The sequence below is a fragment of the Toxorhynchites rutilus genome, chromosome 1 (assembly GCF_029784135.1).
Source record: "Toxorhynchites rutilus septentrionalis strain SRP chromosome 1, ASM2978413v1, whole genome shotgun sequence".
NCBI lineage: Eukaryota > Metazoa > Arthropoda > Insecta > Diptera > Culicidae > Toxorhynchites > Toxorhynchites rutilus.
The window spans coordinates 161,255,762-161,278,784 of NC_073744.1; the positions used below are offsets into that span (position 1 = coordinate 161,255,762).

General features: G+C 38.7%; 1 protein-coding gene and 1 long non-coding RNA gene across 3 annotated transcripts in view; one reads left to right on the plus strand and one right to left on the minus strand.

Moving 5' to 3' along the window:
- LOC129763512 (uncharacterized) overlaps nt 1–23,023 on the plus strand; it is a 49,028-nt gene that overhangs the window by 9,020 nt on the left and 16,985 nt on the right. The window lies entirely within an intron of this gene.
- Nucleotides 3,260–23,023, minus strand: part of LOC129763508 (serine protease persephone-like) — a 56,692-nt gene continuing 36,928 nt past the window's right edge. For both annotated transcript variants that reach the window (XM_055762647.1, XM_055762646.1), the window contains exons 2-4: nt 4,029–4,555; nt 3,779–3,962; nt 3,260–3,708 (exon numbers count right to left, since the gene is read on the minus strand). In XM_055762647.1, coding sequence (XP_055618622.1) covers nt 3,350–3,708; nt 3,779–3,962; nt 4,029–4,555 — 1,070 coding nt within the window. In that variant the 3' untranslated portion in view covers nt 3,260–3,349. The remainder of the gene's footprint in view (nt 3,709–3,778; nt 3,963–4,028; nt 4,556–23,023) is intronic.

Sequence of the window (23,023 nt, forward strand, 5' to 3'; positions counted from 1 at the left end):
AAGATCAATTTCGATAGCACAAATATCGAATGGACTAACAACGCTTGTTATGATGTAATTTTCGACCATGTGGGAATTCAATTTTCCGAATGTTCCGACCTTCCTTCAGGATTTTCCGAAAATTTTCCGATTTTTCTCTCCACTATATTGATCTACGGGAAGAGACGAATACAACAAAATACAGGAGGCTAGAATCGGACCATTCCTTCTTCGGGTTTTCCGCTTACCAACAGATTTTGCCTTACATTTTTATTTATATAGATTGTCTCATCATGCTTAATAAAAACCGCCACGCGCCGTGCAATAGAAAATTTCAGCTCCTGGCAGGATCGTCAATGTAAATAACCGAGCTCCGTGGGGTATACTATCTTGCCTCGGAACTCGGTAACACATCTCACCTCTATTGCGGTTGGAATGAGAAAAAGGCCGATTTCCTGTGTGATGTGTTCACATCAGCTGTCAGGCCGAGCTCAAAGCTTGCTCGTCGGGTTGCTGTGATCGGGGTATGGACGAATTATGGGATGAGCGAATAATGTGAGACAGTTATAGCTGGCAGTGGTGTCAATGTGCATTCTGGAATCTACACAGATTCTTTTTGATTATTTTTCCCACTTTTTTACCCTGCTACGTTCAGCGATATTGGAACGGGACTTGTATTTCTTCCGAGTAGGTGCATATGATAGTTTTTCACTTTTCCAAGCTTTCTTTATATAATACACTTTTTTTCCGAAACTTTTACCGACCGAACTATCTTCTTTACGCCTGCTCCGGCGCGCAATAAAACGACGACGGCTGACCGATCACTCTCTTGTTTCGACATCTTTACGTTTACTCAACACTGTTTGCATACATCTGACACCAAACAGAACTTGCTATCCAGTGCTGCCAGATATGTCTAAATTTTGTTCCACAAGCATGAGAAATTGCCGTTTGAAATTTACTACAAAAATTCGTCACGCACCCTGTACAGCATCACTTTCTGTTCGAACTGTAGTTTAAACTTATATCTAATGTTCGGAGATGCAGTAGAACTTTTCATGAAATAGTATCAATCGTTTCCGGGAATGTGCGTCCTCGAAAGAGGGAAGTAGCTTTCGTCGTCCGAAACACAACTTTTTCCGGAATATTTTTTCATCAACCAGCGGCATTGGAATTTCAGCGTCGAAATCGGTTTCTCAGAGTATATTAGTAGAGTAGCTCTTGTCATTTTTCGGCACATGTTTTGTAGAAGTACTAGGGAGGACAGTTGAACTTTTTTGCGGCATTCCGTTGGCTCAGTGAATCCTTTTTGTTGAACTGATTCACTACCTTGCTTGCGAGTAATTGTTGGGTATCTATCATAGGGTATGTTAAACAGTAGAAACCGCAAGGGTTTCCTTTATAAGAAAGTTATACCTTATACTTTTTGGCGAGATGTCTGTGCAGTTCGTAGAACTGTACAACACGCTCGCTAAATACTTCAAGTTTCACCTTCACTTTAAGGTGAAGCCACAAATGGCTGCCACAATGGCGCTCACTTTTTTCATCTTCCTCCCTTCACCTTAAGGTGAAGGTGGAAGCAAGCCGTTGTAGTAGTATAGGTAAAACCACGTGTAAAAATAGGGTAATAGTGTTTGTGAGAGAAGAGCAATATGTTTCGTTTGTTTTGATCTTTGTACGTAAATAGATCAATTCTCGCGTAACTTTTGAAAAGGTCCAATGTAACATTTTCGCCAACTCGAGAAAAACGTAGTTGAAGACCCGAACATTATTTCGCGAATTGTCTTAAAAGCTATCAATCTTTATCACTGTTTCCACCACTAGCTGTCAAGAATAACTCCGTAAAACCAATCGTAACTATTGTTCCGTGATTTGAGATTAAGGTTGAATCCTCGGAGCGAAAAATGTTACATTGGATGTTTTGACTGCCCGCGTTTGCACATTGGACATATTACGTTGCACTATAAAAATTTGAAACTAACTAATAAACAACAATCCAAATATCAGCATTTCGTTCTAAAGACTGATTATTATTGTTATCAGTCGTTGAATTGCACTGAAATCGATAACAACACCTGTAAGAAACAAATTCCAAAACGACCGAAGTACGACTGCGAGTTGTATTGACTGCTTTGTTACTTCGGGCGTTTCGGCCGTCGGAGGAAAGTGGCGTCCGAAGTAACAGCCGGGTGCTTAAAATTCGAATCTGTACATTGGATATTTTTTGTATCGGCGATAAAAAGATGAAGAAGATAGATACGTGAACGATTGTTTTTGTAATACATTCAATGATTGAAAACAAATAGCCTGCATCCATTAACTCGATTTGTTTACATTTGTTACATAGGACCTTTTCAAAAGTTACGCGAGAATTCACTTATCAGACTGTGTGGCGCTTCACTGACACGAGTGTTAGAATACATTTGAAAAAAATAACAATTTAATACTGAAGTAAAATGTATGAACGATGTGTTCCGATGAACAATTGCAAATATGAATATATATAGAAGGTGTATTTGCACATGAAGTAAAATTCTGATTATACGCGAGCGTAACATGAGCAAATTTATAACACATGCGAATTGGGGCTCTTTTGGTATTAACAAGTTCTTCCGCACAGTAATTCGAGGTTGATAATTCCTTAATATTTTCCTTAGTTGATCGTATTTTTTTCACATATTCACGTTGGAGAGCCTTACTTCTTCTCTTCGTTGGCCGAGTCATTTTGATTGAATGTAATACTTTTCCGTTTACTGTTTTTGAAAGCATAGGCAGTCGTGGCAGTGTTCCGAGCTTTGCAATACAATTTTCTTAACCAATGTTAAAGTTGCTAAAACTTACATTATAGACCCATTAAACGTAAAGATAAGAATTGTATTGATATCAACACAATTTCATTTTATTGATTTTCATGACATGAAACGCTATGACTCAGGAATAACATTTTATTGGATGGTTTTCAAGCTGTTTCGATGATGTTGTCTGGTGTCGAAAAAATGAAGATGTTTTCACCAATACAAACAAAACCATTGCGGAAAATTGAAAAATGAAAAGTTAACTTCCAGAGCACTAGCTCAAGTTTTTCGACATTTTCCACTACCAGTGGCAGATGAAAATTTAATATTTGGTGAGTAATCGATTAGATTTTGGTTAATATTACTTGTTGGGAAGTGTGTGCAAACGATCATTTTCTTCACACTGTTCGGCAAAATTATTGAGGGGTAAGGGAGGGAGATGAAAGAAATGAGCGCCATTGTGGCGCTCGAAGCATACTCGAAGATAATTTGCATTGATCTCACTTTATTCAACCGTATGCCATTATCGTCAGCACTACGCAAAATGCTGCGGCGACAACGCAACGTTTCTCTTCTCAACCCATACCACTGGCCCACACGACAGATTCTATCCAGTCAATATACCGCGATACCCTAGTGTACACACTTGGCGTGTTCGATCCGCAACCATTCCCGAACGAAGTAATACCGATCAGCTTGTACTTGTCGTTCTCCACAATCTGCAGCGGTCCACCGGAGTCTCCCTGGCAGGTGTCGCCAATCTGTTTGGTCACAACACTTTCCCGACCGGTTGCACAGTACTGTGTCTCCACTAGACCCTGGGGCAGTCTGCGATTGTTCTTAAGCAAATTGTTATCGGAGAAAGTTTGGTTGCACCTGTCCAGTGCGACCGTTGTCAGATTAACCTTCATCAGCTGCGAAGACCGAAGTTGTCCTGTTGATGTATAATAGAGTGTATTCATAAAATCTTCGATCGAAGGTTCAACTTGGAAGCGTAAACTTACGATCCACGTCGGTTATTCCGAAACCCTCAGCAGTGAGCACGACATGCTCCGGTAAATCCTCCGTCCCGCTGTAGACGCAAATCGGATTCACGTCCGGTTCGTTCATAATCCTCCGTTCCAGCTCGAGCAGGGCGATGTCATGATAACTTCGACTCGTTCGATATTCCGGATGTGGATAAAATGTCTGCGAAACCAACCAGAGTATTAGACCATCATACAGTTGAAAAAAATGTCTAATGTTTAATGTTACCTTAATTTTCACCTCGACTCCGGCATTTCCGGCACCAAGATGGTTCGTCCCAAGCAGTGCCACCACTGGTCGACTCTGTTGCGGAATGCAGTGGGCTGCAGTGACAAGAAAATTTTCCGAAATCAGACTCGCTCCGCATCGATAGTCGTACGCCCGGCTGTCATCTTCGTTCTCGTACCCTAGCGCAGCCATGAACGGAAACTCGCCATCTTCAGCTTCCTCTCCGTCAATGATATGGAACGTCAGTCGGTTGTTGATCGGAGGGACACGATCACATGCCAGCCCCACCCGCACACCGGGCGTCAAGTCAATCTTCTGGGTCGTCGTTGTTGGCGTTGTCGTTGGAGCCGGCGTCCCGGCAACACCGCTGGTTTTGCAGCAGATTACCTCGATATTGCCATCAAACCCACAGCTAACCCGTTCATTGAAGCGTTTCTTCTTGATGATAGTTTCGATGAACCAGGGACATTTGGTAGACTCGGAACAGATACCGCTGGTGCCGTCGTTTAGGCGGCATGCGTCTCCCTCTGCAAAGTATTAAGATCATTATTGATGGTATCACTAAAGCCCCGAAATTGTTTGAAAAAAATGGTTGTTCATCGTTTTATCTTGGGAGATTGAAAATAACAATAACTGTGGTGTCTGCTGCGAATTTATTGTCTTTAAATTCATCTGAGTTCCAAATGGTAATCGTAAATTTCCTTGCTTTTTTTCAGCCGAATACTATTGGTACACATTGACTATGTTTTTGCATGTAACCTAAAATGAATAGTGGAGTCACATCTCACGCAACATGCAACATGCAACATGAAAATGATCGCTCTATTATATGTAACAACTTTGTCGAAGACAGTTTTTGTCTAGAGAATAAATGTCGAGCTCTAAATGCTAATTTTCACTTAAATGCATCTCCTGGACCATTGTGCATTGCCCTCAAAGGTTACTTCCTCGGAGACGAATCTCCAGAGGGTGATTCCGGAGCCAACACAAGGTTGAACTAGGAAATCTTATTAGAGTAAAATTTGGCGCTTAATTTTTTTTTTATTTAACAATACATCGAGTCGGGGGGTCTTCGTAGCCTCTTGGTTACGCGTTCGCTTACCAAGCGATCGATCGTGAGTTCAAACTCAGGGCCCTCAATTGACCATCTTTGTGTTGTTATCGAATAACTACGTCCATGCAACCATCATCAGCAATGGAAATCGATCCACGGTGGAACAAAGATCGATTCATCCGTACAACTGCTCTGCTCTGTAAGAAACATCGGGCTGCTGTTCTATAAATAACCCAACAATGATCAATATCAACTGTCTCCGCTGTCCGGTCTGCTGAACAATGGAAGAACAGAAACAATACCCTTTCGCCCAAATGGCTACTACTGTGTAATTTACAATAATGTAATGGAACAGAAAACTTAACGCCTAAATGGCTACTACTAACCTAAGTGGTGCGGACTCAATCCACTTCATTTTCAAGCAAATTCATGCATGTTTTCAAGCGATTTCTTGCAATAAATTCTCAGACCACCAGGGATGCCAGATTTACAAATATGTATATTTACAGACATATCCGTTTTATTTTTGTTGTAGACTTTTTGGATATAACAATATTTCACAGGTTTTTGAAAAATAAGAGGCTTTATTCATCACACCAAAGATATTCGACTCACCATATGACATTTTTCCACAGTTTTAATACAGAAAAGTTATTATATTTAGTTTATATCAATACACATGACGTTAGACCAGCGATACTCAACCTGCGGCCCGGCAGTCTTTCTGGTTGGCCCATCTGGTGTGTATGAAGTTTGGAACCCGTACTTTTGCCCTGACATCATTGCAGACGAAAGAGAGGATACGGTTATTCACAATCAATGAAAAATTGCATTCTCTGCAGGAAAGTAAAAATCTTGAACGAAAATTGTCTCTGATATTTTTTTTCTGTTCTAGATAAGATTGTTTTGCTGAAATGCAAGGAGATTTATTCAAAAATAGTTAGAGTCAGGACTATGTCTTCTAAGTATTTAAACAACATCGAATAAAAATTTTCATTCTATTTTCAACAACTTACATTCGCTCTCGGGTCTGCTTATAACGAAATATGGGTTACTGTTCGATATTGTTACCACAGACATGGTTCATGGCCGTGTGGTGATCTAAGACTTGTATAGCCTTGCATGGCGGATGGAAAATATACACTGCATTTCCTTATAAATTTCATCAACGACAAGACCACAAGCCTTGATGGATGTCCAATATATCAACGAAGAAATACTGATTTTTATAAAAATTAACAACGCGTATGTACGTGTATGTATGTATGTGTAGATCGTTGAAACATTTAAACACACTTACAACACATAGGTTATTAAGTGGTCCGAAAAATCAATTTTTTCCACTTATTCCCAAAAATGACAAATGAAACTCAATAAGTTTTGAATCGCTGAACTGATTTAGATGATCGACATATAAAACTGAAACTAATGACCTAGCCTTTTATCAAAAAATATTTAACTTGCGAAAAAAACAATTATATTTTAGTAATTATTGATTGTAGTCGTATTTTTATTTTTTTATGACTTTGGACTAGAGGGCGCTATATTTTATTTATATTTTTTCTTGAAAGCTGAGGATTTTTTACATAACATATATCGATATCAGAGATGCTATTTTTTCGTTTTTTAGTTCTGATTTTTCAAAGTTAACCGGTGGTTCGAAAAATCATTTTTCCCCCTTTGTCCAACAATAACATTCTGCAAAAAATCATAACATTTTAACTACTGAACCGATTTAGATGATCGATATATTGAATGGAAGTCAATAAGCAAAATTTGAAAAAATATCACACTTGCGGGAAGTTTGGATTCTAGTAGCATATGTCTAGTTTAGGCACATATGAATATTGATCGAAGACTTAAAATATGTTAAATTTACAAAGTTATAACTTAAAAACGATTAAAGCATCTCTGATATCGAGATATGTTAGGTAAATAATCCTCAGCTTTCCATGAAAAATATAAAAAAAATATAGCGCTCCTATCTTTAACCGAGAAAACTATGAAAAACTAACTGAATAAATAATTACAAAAATAAAAAATTCAATTTTTTGCAAAAATAAAATCATAGAAAAATAACTCGTAAGCTTCAATTTGATATGTCGATGATAGCAATCGGTCCAATAGTTCAAAAGTTATGACTTTTTGTGGGAAGTGGGAAAAATGGGGAAAAATTGTTTTCGAACCATCGATTAGTTTTGAAAAATCATATTTCAAAAACGAAAAAAATAGCATCTCTGATATCGAGATATTTTATGTAAAAATTCTCAGCTTTCAAGAAAAAATATAGAAAAAAGCGCCCCCTAGTCCAAAGCCATGAATAAATTAAAAAACCACTACACTCAATAATTGCGAAAATAGGATCGATATTATCTGCAAGTTCAATATTTCGCAATTAAAGCTCATTGGGTTGAATTTGATATGTCGATCATCTAAATCGGTTAAGTGGTTCGAAAGTTATAAATTTTTGAAAAAAGTCATTTTGGGAAAAAGTGAAAAAAAAAAGAATTTTTGGATCACCCTAAAATGGAAATGCGCACCCTAATGAGAAAATAAAAAAAATACGAGTTTAATGTTTTGCGATAAAGAACAAAATTATCACTTCTGACGAAGATCTGAGAACCACTATATTGGTTAGGCATGGAATGGCTGTATACAAAATACAATGTTACGTGCAACGCGATGTACAAAGTATTAATGAATATGTGAAAATTAACGTTAAAAGACATTTCTGTAGATCTGCACATTTTTACAGACTTTTCCACATTTTTAACAAACATTCACATGTTTTTACAGACTTTTTTTAAAAATCATCTGGCATCTCTCCCTTCCACTTTTTATCGAATATTCTCAAATCGCAGGAGTAAACATTTACGTAACTCTGACTTCGTTTGTTTTTATTTCGTTCGGAAAACGTTATGTAAAAGAGAGGGGACATTAAAAATGCGTTGCTCAGTGAAAGGCTGAGATGCTCTTTCAGAGATGGAATGGGAAAAATGTAGCTCGTTCATTTTATAATTTTGATTATTTTTGCCCTTGACAACAATACCTCTTTTATAGTGTTGATTATCATAAGAAAAATAACACTCCTGATCGTTGGATCTCTTTTGACATTTCAATTGGATCTTTTTTGACAGCCGTTTTGATTCAGTCCGCACTACCTAGCTACTAACTATTGTGTAATTTACAGTTTATAGAAACATAAACATATGTACATGTACACGATTAAAACCCGGCTGTGTTACAGCTAAAATGCTAATGAGTCTAATAAATAAATAATTGGGATAAAAAAAAAATACATCGAGTATACATCGCCGGATTTATACTTAGTCTAAGAACATTGTTCCAGCCTTGCTTCTTACCATAGCCCATTACACGATTTTTTTTCCGGATTCAACCCAACTTTGCTCAAGCTATTTTGTTTGGTATCCAAATTCTATTTTCGCTTGAACTCAGTCTGTTACAACTTCAACAAAGCTTACTTTTTATCAATGAGTAGATTTTTCCTCTGAACATTGATTGGAACGTCATTTTAGATGTAGGTGATGTTGACTCTGGCTCGCATACTTTGTCTAATGTGTTGCTCTATGCAATCGGCCAGTTTGTTCCGAAGAAAAGAATCCTTAACATCCAGCATCCACTGTGGTAATTTGAAACGCTTGAAAGCAGCGAAGAGATCCGCCTTGAAGAAATTTACTAGATTTCGCTCCTATTTTTGGAAAACCCGTTACGCATTAGCCAACAACAATTACAAACGTCTCAACAAAGTTTTATTTGCCAGATCAGATTAAGACCGCGTGCAATCCACTTTGAGGTGCAACCCAAAAAAATTCTGGGAATTTGTGAACAATCAAAAGAGAGAGTCCGGTCTACCGACCGTGATGACACGTGGCAATGCAGTAGCTTCCAGCAGAGAAAGCATCTGTGACCTATTCCGATGCCAATTCCAGAGTGTTTATGTCAATGATTGTCTTGATCATGAGCAAATTGCCTCCGCGACTGATAATATACCTCATCTTGCAACGGTTGGATGACCACCTATAATTAACCAGAACATCGTTGAAGACGCCGGCTATAAACTGAAACACTCTTCCAATCCTGGACCGGACGGTATCCCCTCCGTTATTTTGAAAAAATGTGCTTAAACTTCGTCTTATCCACTGAGTCTACTCTTCAACCGCTCCTTAAATTCTGGCATATTTCCCCAAATATGGAAGAAAGCCTATGTATTCCCAATTTTTAAGAAAGGCTGTAAGAAAGAGGTCCAGAATTACAGAGGGATGTGCAATATCCAAATTATTCGAACTCATCGTCTTGGATTATATCTCGTATACATAAAGGGTGTGTCACATCAAATTGCATCACGGAAAAAACGCTGTAGAAATTTAATTTTTAGGAATTATATCTTCAGCTTTCGCTTATAATCAGTGTATAAGTGTATAGATCACGTTGACCATGCTTCACTGTCAATTTTTCGTAAATTTGGAAAAATGTCGTCGAACGAAAAAGAGCGTCGAGAATTAATCCTGTGCACTCATTTCAAGAATCCGGAGTTGTCACATCGGGACATCGGTAAGATGCTGGGAATTGTCCAATCCACGGTCAGCAGAGTACTAAAACGATACTTCGAGAACCTAACCATCGACCGGAAGGTGAAGAACGGCAAAAATGGATGCTCCGTCAGTGAAAAAGATCACAAGCGCGTAGTTAAGCAGTTTAGACGTGATTCGAGAAGTTCGGTCCGGGATGTCGCCAATAAGCTGAATTTGTCAAGTTCGGGAGGGCCTGCGTACATACAAGGTTCAGAAGGCTATTAACCGCGACGAAGGGCAAAACATGGTGGGGAAGACGCGAGCCCGGAATTTTGACCAAGTTGCGCCATGTTGTAGTGTGTATTTGGTTCTACGCAGAGGATACTGCACGTTTAAGCTCTTCTTCTTCTTCTTCAATGGCATTAAGCCATTGAAGCTCTTCAAATCATCCATACTGCTTGTAAGCTGCATCTACTCTCGACCATCACTTCTCATAAGTTTTTGATAAGGTTTTGATCTGGTAAACAAGCTAACCAGTCCAGAATCTGAATTATTTTCATTATTCATCGAACCATGCCTTGAGTTTCCGGATTTTATGAATTGATGCCAAATTACCCAATTATCACATTGTTTTTGATGTAAAAACAGAAGTAATTGATTCTGAAGTACTTCGTTGCACTTCTGACTGTTCATTCGTGTGCCGAGCTGATCTTTTTCGGACGAAAGCAGAGTGTCCAGAAGACAGCAAAACCAAACAGAGGTTCAAGTTTCTGACAAAGATCCTCGTTTGAGAAGCAATCTGTATTTGCGGACCGAAAAGTGACACATTTGTAACTTCCGAAACAATGCACCGTAAAATTTATTTGGCTAATTCCATGGATGTAATACCAATTAACCGTCCTATACTCACGTATAGGTCTGACAGACCGAGCATCAATGAGGTGGCTGAATTAAATGACTATTAAAACTAAATGAAGTTAAAGAAAACATATTTTCTGGAGTTTTTCCACTAAATTATACTTTGTTCTTTGAATAAATACCAATAACGCTTAAAATTACATAATAGATATATTACAGAGACGCGCACAGTCCAGAGAACACAAATTACGATTTTTCGCGCGAGTATAGGAGTGTTAAGGAATACTGAAATATCGTTTATGAAGGACAAACGGAAGATGAAAGTATGAACTGCAAGCGACGAGAAGTAGTTTTTTTATTTTATTTATTTTATTTTATTTTAATTCAATTTCACTCAATTCAACGAGATACACAGAAATCAAAACAAATTCTGTGCCTATTGAATATTCGACACATAAAGGGTGTGTCACATCAAATTGCATCACGGAAAAAACGCTGTAGAAATTTAATTTTTATGAATTATATCTTCAGCTTTCGCTTATAATCAGATAAGAGTGTATAGATCACGTTGGCCATGCTTCACTGTCAATTTTTCGTAAATTTGGAAAAATGTCGTCGAACGAAAAAGAGTGTCGTGAATTAATCCTGCGCACTCATTTCGAGAATCCGGAGTTATCACATCGGGACATCGGTAAGATGCTGGGAATCGTCCAATCCACGATCAGCAGAGTACTAAAACGATACTTCGAGAACCTAACCATCGACCGGAAGGTGAAGAACGGCAAAAATGGATGCTCCGTCAGTGAAAAAGATCACAAGCGCGTAGTTAAGCAGTTTAGACGTGATTCGAGAAGTTCGGTCCGGGATGTCGCCAATAAGCTGAATTTGTCAAGTTCGGGAGGGCCTGCGTACATACAAGGTTCAGAAGGCTATTAACCGCGACGAAGGGCAAAACATGGTGGGGAAGACGCGAGCCCGGAATTTTGACCAAGTTGCGCCATGTTGTAGTGTGTATTTGGTTCTACGCAGAGGATACTGCACGTTTAAGCTCTTCTTCTTCTTCTTCAATGGCATTAAGCCATTGAAGCTCTTCAAATCATCCATACTGCTTGTAAGCTGCATCTACTCTCGACCATCACTTCTCATAAGTTTTTGATAAGGTTTTGATCTGGTAAACAAGCTAACCAGTCCAGAATCTGAATTATTTTCATTATTCATCGAACCATGCCTTGAGTTTCCGGATTTTATGAATTGATGCCAAATTACCCAATTATCACATTGTTTTTGATGTAAAAACAGAAGTAATTGATTCTGAAGTACTTCGTTGCACTTCTGACTGTTCATTCGTGTGCCGAGCTGATCTTTTTCGGACGAAAGCAGAGTGTCCAGAAGACAGCAAAACCAAACAGAGGTTCAAGTTTCTGACAAAGATCCTCGTTTGAGAAGCAATCTGTATTTGCGGACCGAAAAGTGACACATTTGTAACTTCCGAAACAATGCACCGTAAAATTTATTTGGCTAATTCCATGGATGTAATACCAATTAACCGTCCTATACTCACGTATAGGTCTGACAGACCGAGCATCAATGAGGTGGCTGAATTAAATGACTATTAAAACTAAATGAAGTTAAAGAAAACATATTTTCTGGAGTTTTTCCACTAAATTATACTTTGTTCTTTGAATAAATACCAATAACGCTTAAAATTACATAATAGATATATTACAGAGACGCGCACAGTCCAGAGAACACAAATTACGATTTTTCGCGCGAGTATAGGAGTGTTAAGGAATACTGAAATATCGTTTATGAAGGACAAACGGAAGATGAAAGTATGAACTGCAAGCGACGAGAAGTAGTTTTTTTATTTTATTTATTTTATTTTATTTTAATTCAATTTCACTCAATTCAACGAGATACACAGAAATCAAAACAAATTCTGTGCCTATTGAATATTCGACACATAAAGGGTGTGTCACATCAAATTGCATCACGGAAAAAACGCTGTAGAAATTTAATTTTTATGAATTATATCTTCAGCTTTCGCTTATAATCAGATAAGAGTGTATAGATCACGTTGGCCATGCTTCACTGTCAATTTTTCGTAAATTTGGAAAAATGTCGTCGAACGAAAAAGAGTGTCGTGAATTAATCCTGCGCACTCATTTCGAGAATCCGGAGTTATCACATCGGGACATCGGTAAGATGCTGGGAATCGTCCAATCCACGATCAGCAGAGTACTAAAACGATACTTCGAGAACCTAACCATCGACCGGAAGGTGAAGAATGGCAAAAATGGATGCTCCGTCAGTGAAAAAGATCACAAGCGCGTAGTTAAGCAGTTTAGACGTGATCCGAGAAGTTCGGTCCGGGATGTCGCCAATAAGCTGAATATGTCAAGTTCATTCGTCCAGCAGAGCAAGCAACGGGAGGGCCTGCATACATACAAGGTTCAGAAGGCTCCTAACCGCGACGAAATGCAAAACATGGTAGGGAAGACGCGAGCCCGGAAGCTGTACACCGAAATGCTGACGAAGCCGCATTGCCTGGTAATGGACGACGAAACCTACGTCAAAGCGGACTTTCGTCAGCTGCCGGGCTTGTTGTTCTTCTCCGCAAAGGACAAATTCAGCGTTCCGGAGGAGATTCGCAAGCAGAAACTATCCAAGTTTCTGCCAAAAAGTACATGGTGTGGCAAGCGATCTGCTCTTGCGGAAAGCGGAGCGCCCCATTCGTGATGACCGGCACGGTAAACGGGCAGGTTTACCTTAAGGAGTGCCTACAGAAGCGCTTACTACCACTATTGAAGCAGCACGAGGGCCCGACCATCTTCTGGCCGGATCTCGCTTCGTACCACTATTCAAAGGACGTGTTGGAGTGGTACGAAGCCAACGGGGTCACCTTCGTGCCAAAGGAAATGAACAGATTTCTTTGCTGAATGTTGAAATTCACAAGCTGTAAAAGTTCTGAGCAATCAACGTGTGACAGTAACAGGTCAGAGATGAAGCAGATTTTGGCCACGTATCGACAATTAGACAAAGAATCAAGTCCGATGAGTTTGCAGCGGTTGTTGGGATCGCTCCATGCCGTAGAGCAAATTTAACAAATTTGCGTTGGATAGTTTCCAAACGCAGGATGCTGTTTTGGTAGGGTAAATGATCTTGGTTTGTCCAATTTGGGGTGTTTTTACGCAACTAGTAAATGTAAATCGATTTTTCTTCATGAAATCACACATAAGCGATACGAGTTTGGGTTTGTTGAAAAGCCCCAAGTCTGTAGTTGCTAATACTACCATAAGGTGTTGAAATTATTCAAATTTTTATGTTTTTTAACGATTTTCCTTAAATAAGAATTATGATCATGGTTTGACCACCTCTGATCATGGTTTTCCCAAAAAAATGATCATGTTTTGTCCGGTTTTAGAAATCTCCATTTTTGAATGAAAACATTCGAATTCACAATTAGATGTTGCATTTATCATTGCTTGAGTTTACTGTCATCATATTGATTCATTCATAATTTGGGCTTTCTACAGAATATTGCCTTTTCTTGGGCATTTTAGAAGTGTTCACCTCAACACAATCAACACAGAAAAACCATACTTCTGCTATGCGCGAAGCACACCATAAACAAACATAAACAAACTGCAGCGCGCCAAGCGGTTGCCATAGAAATCATGTGGACAAAACAACATTATTGAATTGGACAACTCATGATCAGAATTGAGTTCATCAAAATGCGTTAATTTAATGGTTTAGCTATGTAAATACGATACAAATGGTGAGCAAGCATGATGTTTACAATATTTATAAGTGTTGTAATCCAGAAAAGGTCTGAATACGTGCCAAATAATCATCTGGTGATCGATTAAAAGTTAGCTCGAATGAGGGGCGCATTGACACAAATAGAAGGTGTATTTTATAATCCTTTAAAACATGTGATTTCGTAAAAATATACTATCAAACTACTATAAATCATGTAAAAGGCAATTTCATTTATATGTTTCGAAACATTCGAAGGCCTTTTTTGACACAGGAGCGCTGAATTAGAGCATTCAAAAAAGTGGGCAAATCATGATCATATTTTCGACTGGACAAACCAAGATCATTTACCCTAGTATGGTGACCAAAAAATCGATGCGCATTCGAGTATCGAACGGACCAGGGAACAATATACGGCTTTTATACAGTGTATGTCCCTGAAATGTTCTGTTGTACGAAACATAAATCCAAGCATTTTAGATGACTTCGTTGTAGTATATGCAATGTGTTCACGAAAAGTAAGCCTAGTGTCGAGCATAACTCCTAGGTCCTTGACGCAACTGACTCGTTGTAACATACGATCCCGCGGCTTATACTCGAAGTGTACTGCAGTGCGTTTACGCGAGAATGATATGATTGAGCATTTGATGGGATTGAGAATCATTCTGTTTTTATCACACCACGCAGCAAAGGCGGCGATTTGTGACTGGAGAAATGCCGCGTCTTGTACACTATGAATCAAATGGTACAGTTTAGAATCGTCCGCATAAGATGATTTTTGGCAATCCAGAACGAAATTGATGTCATTCAGGAATAGCAGGAAGATGTATGGTCCTTAGTGACTTCCTTGTGGAACGCCAGAAGTAACACCAAAAGGTCTGGAGATAGAGTCACCGATTTTGACGAATATCTGCCGATTTACCAAATAGGATTGGAGCCAACTAAGAAAGGAGCCGTTGAAACCAAGACGATTAAGTTTTGCAACGATTATCCCCAATGCATCAAATGGGAAATAAAAGTGATAATGAGAAACTACGATGCAATGTTTGATCGAGAAAGGCGTTTTTTTTTCAAAAATTATGCACCGAATAGATGTGTGTGTTGTATTGAAACAGTGACAACATGCTAAAATAGTGTGCAGGTTAGAGGCGAATGAACTGCAAAGTTTAAAGCCTCTTAAAAACAAAGAAGAAGAAGAAGTGTGCAGGAAAGGAGAGGGTCTATGGTGTGGAAAGATGAACGAAGATAATGAATTTCATTCTTGTGGAGGAACTGAAATGCAATACCAGAGAAGCCGCTCTATAATTGTGTGCGTGTACAATGTGAAGAACGAATGAGCCAATATAGTATGCGTTTAAGGTGAAGGTGGAAGCTAGCCACAAATGGCTGCCACAATGGCGCTCATTTCTTTCATCTCCCTCCCTCACCCCTCGCCAGAAAATCAATAATTTTGCGAAACAGTGTGAAGAAAATGATCATTTTCGCACACTTCCTATCAAATAATATCAACCAAACTCTAATCGATTACTCACAAGGTATTAAATTTTCATCTGCTGTCGCACTGTATAGTGAAAAACGTCGGAAAACTCGAGCAAGTGCTCTGAAAGTTAAATTTTCTTCTTTCAATCTTCGGCAATGGTTTTGTATGTGTTGGTGAAAGAATCGTTATTTTTTCGACACTGATGCCAGACAACATCAGCGAAACTGCTATAGAAACCACTCAATAAAATGTAATTTCTGAGTCATAGCGTTTCATGTCATGAAAATCAATAGAATAAAATTGTGTTGATATCAATACAATTTTTTTTTACGTTTAATGGGTCCATAATGTAAGTTTTAGAAACTTTAACATTGGGTAAGAAAAATCAAATGTATTCAAGACTCGTGTCAATGATGCGCCACACAGTCTGATAAGTGGATTGATCTATTTACGTGTGCTTTGCTCTTCTCTCACAAACACTATTACCCCATTTTTACACGTGGGTTTACCTATACTACTACAATGGCTAGCTTCCACCTTCACCTTAAAGTTGACGGTTATTTTTGGATTCAACGCTACTAAATGCGCGTCGCGTGATGCTGGAACTTTTACGGACTATGGGCTCGAGTGCACATAAATGGATGTCTATGGTTTTTATTGATAAAATATTTTTCATCACTTTTCAGTAACTGATTATTTTCAGTAACAGATTATTTTCAGTAACAGATTACTTTATTATAGTGTTTGTTTATCGTTCGTAGCTATGTGTGCTTTTGTGTGAGTACTTGTGTAGGCGTGTAAGGAAATTAATTATATGACCGGGTTGTTTTCTATACGCATAAGAACAGCAGAATATATCTCTGGGACGAATAATCACGTTATGATTAATGTTCAGAGTATGCGCGATGAATAATGTAATGTATTGCTGGTTTGATTAGTTTTAGATGAGTTCCCTTGGTTACTTTCTCAGGTTTCCCAAAGATAATTGTCTGTTGGCGATTGGAGTTGAATAAACGCGCGTAGTTGAATAACAAAATAAATCACCGGTTTAATTGATTTTAGAGAAGTTTTTTGGTTACCTTCTCAGGTTTCACACAGTTAACTCTCCGCCGTCAGGATTTGATTTCAAGAAGAGTACATTCAATAAATAAAAGAGTATATAACTGATCCAATTGATTTTACATATTTTGCGCTCAGTGGAATCATTCATTCACGACCGTTGCCATTGGTATCAAATATTTGTATCAAAAAGTTTTATTATTTTCTTTAAGGTTTGTTCTCGTCGGCAATAAGTTCTATTTTAACAATTCAGTACATTTGAACAAAAATATGAAAAGCTAGCCAAAATACACAATGTTATTTCGTTTTCCATTTCGGATATCACATGGGGTTTTGCGCTCGCGGTGCTTTAAAATGAAGGGATTCTAGGGAAATACTGAGAAGTTGAATTCATTGAGGCTCTAACTGTACCACTATGGCGTACTTGCAGCTGTTGTGTAATCTGGCCAGAAAATGTGGAAAAATAGGTTTGACCTTTCCTTTCTATGGTGTTGGGAGGTGTTGAGAAGTTTATTCTAATGATTGTTTTTAGCTGTAAATAAACTGAAAGTTTTCTGCTATGTTTTGCCATGTTGCACTGAATGGATGAAGAGCCGCAACTAGCGATTTATTTTTTGTCTTTAGTAGTTTTATTTTACTCAATATTTGTGTGTATGTGAATATTTGATGACATCTAGTGATACCTGTTCTTTCTTGTTTTGTAATCGGTATAGTAGAGATGGCCAAAAGGTTTATTGCTTTTCATGTGTTTATTGGCCTGATCACGAACGTCGCTTCGCGGTGGGGACGAAAGGAATTGTATGCAAGTTTATATGTACTTAATTTCATTTTCACCGTGAGATGACGTTCGTAATCAGGCCCTATGTGTGCGTATCTTTAAAAGTTGTGCAATATTTATGAGAAGGTGGTCCTGGACCGATCAGATAAAATTTTAGGTACTACAATTTCTACAATTTGGGGAATTTGTTTGGTACTATCCTTCCCCAAATATTAAATTCCGAGTGAGGCTGTAGATTCTGAATTTAATTCCTGATTTTATAATGTAAATTTCAAACATCAGAATTTCATTCCAGATTTCAAATTGAGGATTCGGGTTTTAGATTATAGATCTGAACCAGTTATTTTGTTTGGATGCGTTTTTATGTGGGTGTGTGTGTGTGTGTGTGGGTGGGTGTGTGTAGGTTTAACTAATTCTTTATTTATTATTAATTTATTAGTTTGGAAAATTAATCTAAATGTAAATTTCCGGTTTCCAAATGTTAGTATTAGAACTGAATGTTGTTGTTATATTAAATTTAAATGCAATGGAGTGGTTTTTCGTAGTTTTGTATGTAAATCTATGTGAATATAAATTCGTGACATATTGTAGATATTTGTATCTAATAAGAGGTTTATACAGGGCCTCTTATTTTATCGCCAGCGTACTTTACCCTTATAACTAGTTTGGATAGTGGTCTATCTTTGTTTCAGTTATCTGTTGTATTTGTGAAAATAAATGTGAATTATTTGTGCATTCCTCCCGAGGGTTCATGGAAATCAGGTTTTAGATTTAGTTTTTCTATTAGATTTGGTGGTTTTGGACACTTTGTTTGTGAGCTACCTTTTAGAACTGTGGAGGTACACATCTGTATTAGTGGGTAGTTGCTCCGAACAAACACAATACATTATGTACTGTGTTCGGCTGGAGCTGCCGTTTGTATTGGTATAGGTGTGTGCTTCTATGGTTTTGGAAATGATCCTAGATAGATCACTCAGTAGATCATTAATAACCCGCTCGTCACGCTCTTAATCTGATTAAAAGAATACTAAAAGGGTTTCTTAGCGACCTTCTCAGGTTGGCAAAAATAACCTTGGTTTCCGCGATTAAATGAAAATATACAGATCGAGAGTTGTTAAAGGAGTTTTTTATGACCTTCTCAGGTCAGGAAAAATATCTATGTACTACGCACGATGAACAATGAAATGCATGCCCGATTCGATAAGAATGTATATTTTCTTCAAATCTCATTTCGCCGAATAGTTGGGAGTTAACGTTTTTAAAATCATATCACTTACCGCAGTGAATCCTGATTTTTCCTAACCATTCCCACTAACAATAATCCCTTCCTTGATGAACGCTAGGGAATCAAGCTATAGAGGCTACCCTTCTGGCCTTCGGGCGGCGAATATCATACTAACATTCCTTTCCTTCCCCTGGTGACTGTAAGGATGTGGCCGGCGTCGTTATTGACCATTTAAAGCCTGAATCGCCGAAAATTGCACAACGAGAATGATTTGCTAGTCCCAAGCGTCATTCTGCGTGTTCTTTGTGCTATTTGGTTAGTTCAGGTCAATCACGGAGAGCAACTACGAATTGTACAGTCTAGCCAAGCTCAAGCTCAAGCTACACTATATACTTCAATTCAACCGACTTCTTAGATATCTCTGGAAACTGAGGAAAAATGAGTGGATCTATAGTTATGGAACACAGTGTATAGGTTCAAAAAATTGCAATGTCAAAAGACAAGCCAATACACAGTCTTGTCCGCCACAGAGCCGATACGGTCCCGACAAGGCCCTTGCTGCCAGATGGTCCTCCAACACATAAATCCAACCGCCAGCCTTGTTTTAGATTGACTTTGAATATCCTCATCCAGAGAAATCGAGAAATTTTTTCTTACGAACAATTTCTAGGCCAGATCTTACAAAACTTTTAAATTCTTATCGTTTATATCTGTACAACGCATGCGACGCTCAAACTTTTGTAGAACATTTTTATTTTTTTTCAACTACTACAATGAAAAACAAAATAAAAATTGTCCATCATCACCAGAGTCATGACAGACATAATAGAGAGGAATACAAATTGAAAAACAAAAGAGATAACATAGAAGAAAAATTGTTCAAAGTTGTCTAAACAGTATAATCCGTAATCGTAATCATAAAAATCGTTGTCAAAAAAAAAACACTTTTGGCTGTTAGGAAAATACTGCTTTAACGTGTGAAATACAGTTTCTCTAAAATTCTGCTAGTTTTGCACGTTTAATATGTCCTGGCATCGAGTTGAAAACATTCACTCCTTCAAAATATAGCGAATTTTGTGAATCACATGTTAAGAAATGTGCTGTTCTTATTTCATCCGCGTTTCTAGTATTATATCCATGAAAGTCACTTTCCCTTCCAACTCGATCACACAACAAATATCGAGGCAGCAAACCGTTAACTACCTTAAAAATGAACACCATAGTTGAATACACAATTCTTTGCTTCACAGATAACCATTGCAGAACGTCCAGCATCAAATATGAGGAAGTGAACCTGCTACAATGTAAAATCAAACTCATTATTTTATTCTGCAAGCGCTGTAATCTCGATATTTGCATTTCATTGGCTAAAAACAAAATGGAAGAACAAAAGTCTAGATGAGTAGACATGATTGATTTGTATAGCTGTATTTTACTGCAATTTTTTTTTTTATCCAATATTTTACTGCAAATAGTTAAATCGTTTCTTTGTCGACACTAAATTCCATACTTCTTTGCAATTTTCTTGATGACATTGTCAATGTGAGTATTGAACTCACGTTTGTCATCAATAATCACGCCAAGATATTGAATCTCCCGAACACGATCAATAGTCTCATCATCAATCACAATAGAGACTACGTAGAACTACGTCTTTCATTAAGGGTGCCAAATCAGAAAACAGGTCACGTTTTTATGAAATAAAGATAACGTTAATAACTATTTTTGCCGCGAACGGATTTAGGCGATTTACATACTAAACGAATCGGAAATTCCCTAAGATTTGTTTAATACGCTATACATTAGGATCTCCTGGTTTGTAAATGATTGGAATACATGAAAACTTTCAGCGTTTCCATTTTCCCATACATTTGTTCTGTCCATTTGTGTGCTTTCCCGAACAGAGCTGTCAATAACGAGCAACTTATCGACGAGCAACGAAGGGGAAATCGTAGAATTCAAAGTTTCCAAACAAAGGAAAAGAAGAAGAATGAAGGGGAATACTTGCGTAGAGTATAAACAGTGGATCTCGCTAAGGCAAACTTTCATTCGGCATCGGACTGTTGAGCAATCCAGTTCACTTTGCTTTCGCTGCGCTTCGATCCAAGATTGGACCCCACCAGTGATAATTCAACTTGGATATCATCGTGTGGTTTTTCCAGTTCGTTTTCCGCGTTATTCGTATCGTGTGTTTTTCTTTCCGCGTTATAAATTGGACACTTCGCGTAGTGTGTGATGAGCAAGAAGAAGAGAAAGGCTGGCTCGAGCCCTGCAAAAAACGAAGCGTCATCCAATGATGCACACGATGTTGGTGCAGTGAAGAGCGTTCGCACTGAACCGCGCCATCACGAGTGTGACACCACATCGAACAACAGCGAAGTAGGCGACTTCGGCGCGTCGGTCGACAATGTGAACGCCATTATCTAGGTAGCAATCAGATTCAAGCTCCCCCCGCTGGTGGTGAAGGGGGTCGCTCTTGACAAACTCATCAGTGAATTCGCATCGATGGGTGTTACAGCAGAATACGATCTGTGTGGCATAATTCAGTCTTTCTCCAAGCAGTTAACATTGTTTGTTTTTCGCCTTCATTCGTTGGTGCCTTTGACATTGCATCGATGCATTAAACTGACGTTATGGCGAAGCAGGCTTGAGGTTGTGCGTCAAAAAATCCATTGGGGAATTCCAAGCATCTTGAATGTCGTACTGGAATATTATAAGTTATTTGGGTTCGCGTGCCAGTCGCAAAACTGCCTTCAACTAGGATTTCATTTCCGCCAATCTTAATCATAATGAAGCAATGCTACTGTTTTCGAGGTTGTTGATATTAACAAAAAGAGTTTATTTCGCTTGTTTAGTCACTAAGAAAGTAAATGTCGTTCTGGAATTTTGTATGTGATTAGGTTTCGCTTGCCACTAGCAAAACTTCCTCCACTAAGAGTGACAGCGGCGCTTATCTCGAGCATGAAAAAGTAACTTTTTTCGAGGCCAGTAATATTAGGCTGTCAAAAAAGTCCTGCGGTATAATTTTGAATTTTCATTTGTTCATAAAATTAGTTACAATCATCTGTTTTAAGTCAAATATGCGTCGTTTTGTTCGATGACTTGTTCCCAACGAGATGACAACTTCATAATACCCCTGTTATAGAAGCTCGCTTGCTTATTGGCAAAAAACTCGGATAGTCAATTTTCACAGGCCTCTTTTGTGGCTAACTTCCGACTACCTAGCTCGTTCGCCATGGACAAAAACAGGTGGTAGTCACTTGGTGCAAGGTCCGGACTATACGGCGGATGCAAAAGAACCTCCCATCCGAGCTCCCGGAGCTTCTGGCGCGTCACCAAAGAAGTGTGTGGCCTGGCGTTGTCCTGATGGAAGACAATGCGGCCTCTGTTTATCAAAGATGGCCTCTTCTTCATGAGTGCTACCTTCAAGCGGTCCAGTTGTTGGCAGTACAGGTCCGAATTGAGCGTTTGGCCATAGGGAAGCAGCTCATAATAGATTATTCCTTGACAACCTCACCAAACACACAGCAGAACCTTCCTGGCCGTTAATGAGGGCTTGGCCACCGTCTGAGCCGCTCCAGCGGGCTTCGACCACGACCGTTTGCGCTTCACGTTGTCGTAAGTGACCCACTTTTCATCGCCAGTCACCATCCGCTTCAGAAACGGGTCGAATTTGTTGCGATTCACATGCGTCGATACGGTCAAAGATGTTTTTTTTTGCGTCAACGTGTGTGGCACCCATACATCGAGTTTCTTTGTGAATCCAAGCTTCTTCAAATGGTTAATAACGGTTTGATGACTTATCCCCAGCTCTTGGCCGATGCTACGGCTGCTACTATGCCGGTCTTTCTCGGCTAATTCAGCGATTTTGTCGCAATTTTCGACGACAGGCCTTCCGGAGCGTGGCGCATCTTCGACGACCTCTACACCAGAACGAAAACGTTGAAACCATCGTTGTGCGGTGGAAATGGGAACTGTATCGGGTCCATAAACTGCACAAATTTTATTGAGATGCATTTTTTGCCTTTGTCATAGTAGTACTGTAAAATATGTCGGATTTTCTCTTTATTTTGCTCCATATATGCGACACTATAACTCACGAACGACTAAACCAAACAAAACAATGTCAAGGACTATATTATAGCGCGGAAAATATATCTTTCCAACAAGCTATAGTATGACTCGATACAATGAATACAACTAGAACTACGCGCTTACAACGACACCTCGCGGAAATACCGCAGGAC